Source organism: Cariama cristata, unplaced genomic scaffold, assembly GCF_000690535.1.
Source record: "Cariama cristata isolate BGI_N322 unplaced genomic scaffold, ASM69053v1 scaffold4546, whole genome shotgun sequence".
Taxonomy (NCBI): Eukaryota; Metazoa; Chordata; class Aves; order Cariamiformes; family Cariamidae; genus Cariama; species Cariama cristata.
In genome coordinates, this window is record NW_009622620.1 from 174,726 (window position 1) to 180,646 (window position 5,921).

Below are 5,921 nucleotides of genomic sequence, written 5' to 3' on the forward strand. Positions count from 1 at the left end.
TGCAACAGGATCTCAGTCTGGAGTCCCAGGCTGGGAAGACGCCCTTACGCCTACTTAAACAGAGATGAAAACAACCACTGTGTCAGAATACAAGCCACTGTATCAAAAACTAGGAAGATATATCTGAGCCATTTTTTCACCCAGTAGCATCCAGTCAGGCAGCAAAAGCTCCCTACTAACAGCAGAAACAGGATCTAAGAGAAGGCATCTGGGTCTAAATCAGACCAGAAGAAACTTTTGATCTGTAATAGTGATAAATGATTCTTTTCAACCTTTCAGATTGGTTTCTGGCTACAGAGTCAGAATTAGATTGAAAGACAAAAATCTCTGTGTGAAACTGCAATAACTCGGAAACACTGCAAGTTAGTCTATAAAAGACCTACCACATATTTGAACCCTAAGTGGATATAGGTATATTTTAACAGTTATCTCCTGAACTGTTCTGAATGGTGGATCTCTTTCAGTGACTTTTGAATTATTTACTTTTCAATTTTTTTTTTAAACTGTTTTCTTTTTTTTACTTATTAATTTAAATTATTGCTATTTCTTCCCCTTTTGGGGGCTCTCTATCCCATAATAACCAGATCAGGTTAAATTATGTACAGACAACCACTGACCAAATTTCCATCTATTTCGTACCATTGCCAGGAAATGCCACTATGAGTAAACTACGAAAACACTGATTGTATTATTAAGATAGTTTCTGACCATCTGTTTCAGTCTTCCTCCATCAACTGCCCACAAACTGCCCATAATATTCACTTTTAAAATGTAACAGTGCAATTGGTTAGAAACAGGCAGATGGCATAAACAATTGTTTATGCTTAGTGAGCTGATGATTTCCAATATTATACATTTGAAGAGGGCTACACTTTTTAGCACATTCTATTTTAATAAACCTTTTAAGAACAACTTTTCACATTTTTATTAGAAGTAAATTAAATTTGTAGTTACCATTTGTTAGTGATTTTCATTAGATTTTTGTCTTTTTTTATGATTAATCCTATGCTAAATAGAGGAAGATTCTAAGAATAATCTCAGCATCTAGGATGAAGTTCTAAAGAGTCAGACATAATAATGAGTATTACTTTAAAATACAGTGACTAAACATTGGTAACTAAAACAAGCAACTCCCACCTCCATCATAAATGCTCTATTTTCCTGAACTTTGCTTAGCACAATCAAGTAGGTTTACTGTTTGCCTTCATTGAGCAAATACAGAAATAATTTTGCTAGTGGATGATGATAAAGAATCCTATTTTGTGTTATCAGTTACAATTCTACAGATCATTCTATTAAACAATGAAGAAATGCAACTCATTTCAGGATTAATTAAAGGACTGCTTAGCCTAAAAGTTTCAGAGAACAACGAATGGAAACATCTTACTTCCTAGGATTAAGTTAAAGAATATATTCAGTTTGTTTATTCACATATCATATTTAAAACCTGAGTACACCTTAGTGTTAAAACCTAAAACCACGAAACTGACATTTAGCTGAATCTATAGTCTCCTGTGTTGTACTGTTATAATATTTACAAATTCACATACAGGTCATAACTAGTGATCCACCTAATAAAGTGACTTATATCAGAATATATATCACATACTTCAAAATTGGTTTGCGTGGTTATAATTTTATTTTCTTTCTCCTAGCTTCTTTCTTTGTTTAGTCAGTAGAGTTTCCCTTCTGTGTGTTGTATAAAGTCAGCTGGGTTCAAATGTATTAGCAAAGATTTTAATGAGATCTTTATATTGTGACATTCTGCCAACATTTTAGATAGGGGCTTCAAATAAATATTCCATCTTTGTGTATTTGACACATGCATGCTGACAGAAGAGATGAGAAATTTGGATTTATGGTACAATCCTTTATAACAAGAGGGAGACACCAATGCCTAACCATTAAACTTTCAAGAGATTCATTTACTAGAAATGTTGGTACTCAGTTTCCAAAGGAATACAAAATATATTGGTAGAGTTGATAAAGAAAACTTTACAATTCATGTAATCTCATGTATATTCCTATATCGATAACACTATCCCATATATTGCAGACTGTTCCAGGGTTGCTTCTTGCAGAAATCTTGTATCTTTTAGATCTCTCACGTTTGGGTTTCACCTTATGGATGTCAAACTCTTCTCTTTTCAGAGATAACTTTCTCTTTCCTACAGATAGACATGCTAACAGTGTCCACAGAAGAAATGAACTCGATTGCAGTAAACAAATTTAAACTATTCTTCCATTATTAAGATTACTCCTTTTCAGCAGAAGATTCTGAGAGCACAAACTACCATATCACTGTCTTCATAGTCTATACAGAAGATTGAAATGCACCAAAGAGAAAATAACTTCAATCAAAATACTTTAAAAGTTCAATAAACTAGTAATATTGTCCAGAATAGTATCATTTTGTCATAGTAAGTATTTCAAGAAATAAGCCTATTAAACTGAGATTCAGCTGAGGGATAACAAAAATTCAACTCTGTGATACTTAAATTTAATAACATGCTCAGCCAAATGCAAAATTCCATTTCCTGCTAGATCAAAATTTAATTGTTCCACTTCATTACTTTATAATAACAGTGCATTCTATTAAAAGGCTTATTTGTTATTATTTTTCTTTGGTTACTCCTTAAAAACTTCAATGTAGCACTCTCCCTCTGTATAAAGTTCAGAAGATAGAAAATGCTGTACTATGATTCTATGATTTCGTGGAAGTAAAGGTAATTTCCCCCAAAAAAATACATTTTTGCAATGTAAAATTCCCTGAGACCACGTCACTAAAACAAATATTTCCAAATTACTTTAAAGAGATTGCTTCCATACAGAAAAGTTTGCAGAACTGCACCCAGAGATAGAAATAAAAAGACATTTACTCATTTCTATTCACATCCTGCATTCTTGCATTCGGCCCTATTGAATTAACGGAATATCTGTTAGCACAACAAAATATGCTACACTCGATACATCAGTTTAAGGCCACTTACATGTTGAAATTATTAACCAGTTTACAACACTAACAACACATAAAATATAAATTTTCCAAATCAGTATTCTGCTTAAAGGTACTACTGAAAACACACTGAAACAGATGTTATATTCATGATTGTACTGACTTACCCTGGTGGAAGAATTCACCAAGGAACCATTCAGATTGCCAGTGTTGCACTTGAAATTCAAATGTTGATCAGGATGGTGATTAGCTTCCCAGCTTCCCAAATCATGCACCACCGACTTGTCAGAACTTGCAGATATTTTCTGGAAGGCAGTGCAAGTCATTCCTGTGAAACTAGATGGCTTGATCATAAAGGCCTCTAGAGCAATATTACGAGATACCTGTGAAAACATTGAGAAGCAGATACATTGTTAACTTACTAAGCATAATTGCATTATTATTATATGTGCATTGTGCATTTAATGTATATACTTTATAATGGATTGTGCATGCACACACTTCCATACATATTCTTAGGGTAAGAAAGAAAATGGAACTTATTTTAAAAACTGATCTAGAATTATACAACAGCATAGTGGGTATGCTTGAATCTTCTTTAGGAATGTATCAGTTTATATCAGTTATATGTTATTATTATATAAGTTTTGCAATTATGTCATTATCAGCTTCAATGGAATTAATCCTGATTTAAAGTTAATACAGTTATAAAGTGAACTAGCAACAGCAGTCATAAGAATAATTTAAAAAATGAACAAAGATGTGCTTTGTACTTTGGAAATGAACCAGAAAGCTTCTTAGCTATTTGTTGGATGGATTGGATTTTTACAAATCCTTACCCTTTAGTGAGGTGACGTGTCTAAATGGAGATTGTAGCATAGTGCAGAAATATGCATCTCTATCCTTAAACTAGTATATTCATTTCAGCACAGTCCTGTGCATGAGATAAATAGCTCATGTTATAATCAAGTTGACTAGCTTAGACACCACACTGATTGGACTATATGGTTTCTGCTTCCAGGCATACATTGTCCAGTGATCTGTGAGTGTATGTATTCTGCACATTGATTGCAATGTAAAGATACCTGAGCTAAGCCACAAACTAGCAGGTTTATCACAAGGATAAATGTACAAGCATGGTAGTTTTATATTACTGTACTTTGCTTCTGTTGTTCAAGCTAGCAATACAGAGGTATGTTAAATACACTTAGTAAAAATTGGCGTGAATCCTTCAGAATTCAGAGCATCTTGCTGACAAGAAACGACTTTACTGAAGAAAATCACATGAATTCATACTAATAAATGAATTTAAAGAAAATGTTTTGTATTAAAAAATAAGGGCAGGATAGAGGGTAGCCTAACTGTGTAAAAGTCATGGTGCCAGAACAAATCAAATAGCATGAGACACAGTGCACGACTTGCTGGTCCTCTTTTGAACTTATGAAATGGTTTTATGAATGCACCTTCTTCAGTCACTGATGATTCTGATATGTCCAAAATGAAAGTACTGAAGTCTCCTTAAGCAATTTATTTTACTTTTTGTTGAAATTAGACAAAATCCAGAAGGTTTCAGTATTTTTTTATACTTTTTATATAAAAGTTATATATATATTACTTTTAAAGTAGAAGTAGTCTAAAGATTCTTTTCAGTTGCTTCTAAATTTGTAAAAGATCCCTTTTTTAGATTAAATTTCCACCTCTTCTGTCCTTGCCTGAAGGTGATTTTTTTTCTATACTTGAATAAAAATGTCAAAGATCATTAAGAACCAATTTTTTTTTTGTATGAAAAATCAAGGGGCTGTTTATTGAAAAGTCCTAAAATCTGAAATTAGGTTTACCTGGATAATTTTTTGTACCATCTGTAGATAACCTTTCAAGGAGTTAAAAAAATTACTGTTTGCAGAAAACTATTATCCATATCACAGGAATCGAGCTACATGACTCTGTTAAAACTTCTGTTGGTAACATGTTTTCTTTAATCTTGGAAAAGGCCATTTAATTGTTCATAGCTTCATGTTTCCTGCTGTAGAATGGGCATAACACTAGTTCTCCATTTCACATTTGTGAGGTGACGGTGAATAAGATGTTTGCTAGATAATGTTGTAATAAGGATTCAAGTGATTTCACAACAGTGAGCCCTATTTTTTAAATTTTTAATATTAAATTCTTTTAACACTTGGGGTTTTCCACTCCCAAAATATACCTGTAAAGGCCCGACACTGTTCAAACAGTGTGAACATGCCGTTCTTAGCATACAGAAACAGATGAGTAAAATGCAAGGTAAACCAGTGTTCATTATGTAGGATTGCAAAATGAGCTACAAAATGGATACAGATGAACTCAGGGCAAAATTATCCATGGTAACAAGGCACAGTCACGTATATGTTATGAAAAGCCACAAGCTAATCTTGTCTCTAAGCAGTACAGATATAGAAAATGATAATTTCATGTCCATTTTCTAAACCTCAGATAAAGGCACCACTCAGCAGAAGGACCAAAGGTGATCGTTACCTGGGTAAGCTGAGAGCAGTGCCGAAGGCTGCACAGACCAAGAGCAGAAACAAAAAGCCACACTGCAATTAGTCTAAAATATTCTGATAGTCTCATTGGCTGGAGAATGAGATGAAAACTCTTCAGGGGTGGGTTTTAAAACTATTGCACGTGCCTGAGACAGGACCATTTTGGTAAGTTTTATCCTTTTCAAACTGCACATCTGACATGTATACACAGAAATAAAATAAAAGCAGGAGCGAAGAAGCGCCTCTGAACAATACTGAAGGGAAATTAATTTGGGGGTGCTGAGGCATACAGATCCACCCTGGGAGCTCTCAGTTGCCCAGGGTATCCCCTGCCTCTCTGGCCGTGCCCAGGGCCTCTGAGGGAGCTCCCAGCCCCTTTCCTCTGGCCCAGTGTCAAGCTGAGGCTCCTCCGAGGCCTCATCTGAACTCCATGGAGGCTGCCTCGC

At 34.4% G+C, this 5,921-nt stretch overlaps 1 protein-coding gene across 1 annotated transcript in view; it reads right to left on the reverse strand.

Moving 5' to 3' along the window:
- The window catches only part of LOC104163392 (probable G-protein coupled receptor 125), a 183,532-nt gene that overhangs the window by 121,633 nt on the left and 55,978 nt on the right, over positions 1 to 5,921 (reverse strand). The window contains exon 10 of the mRNA XM_009702393.1: positions 3,124 to 3,339. Within this exon, the coding sequence (XP_009700695.1) occupies positions 3,124 to 3,339 (216 nt within the window). The remainder of the gene's footprint in view (positions 1 to 3,123; positions 3,340 to 5,921) is intronic.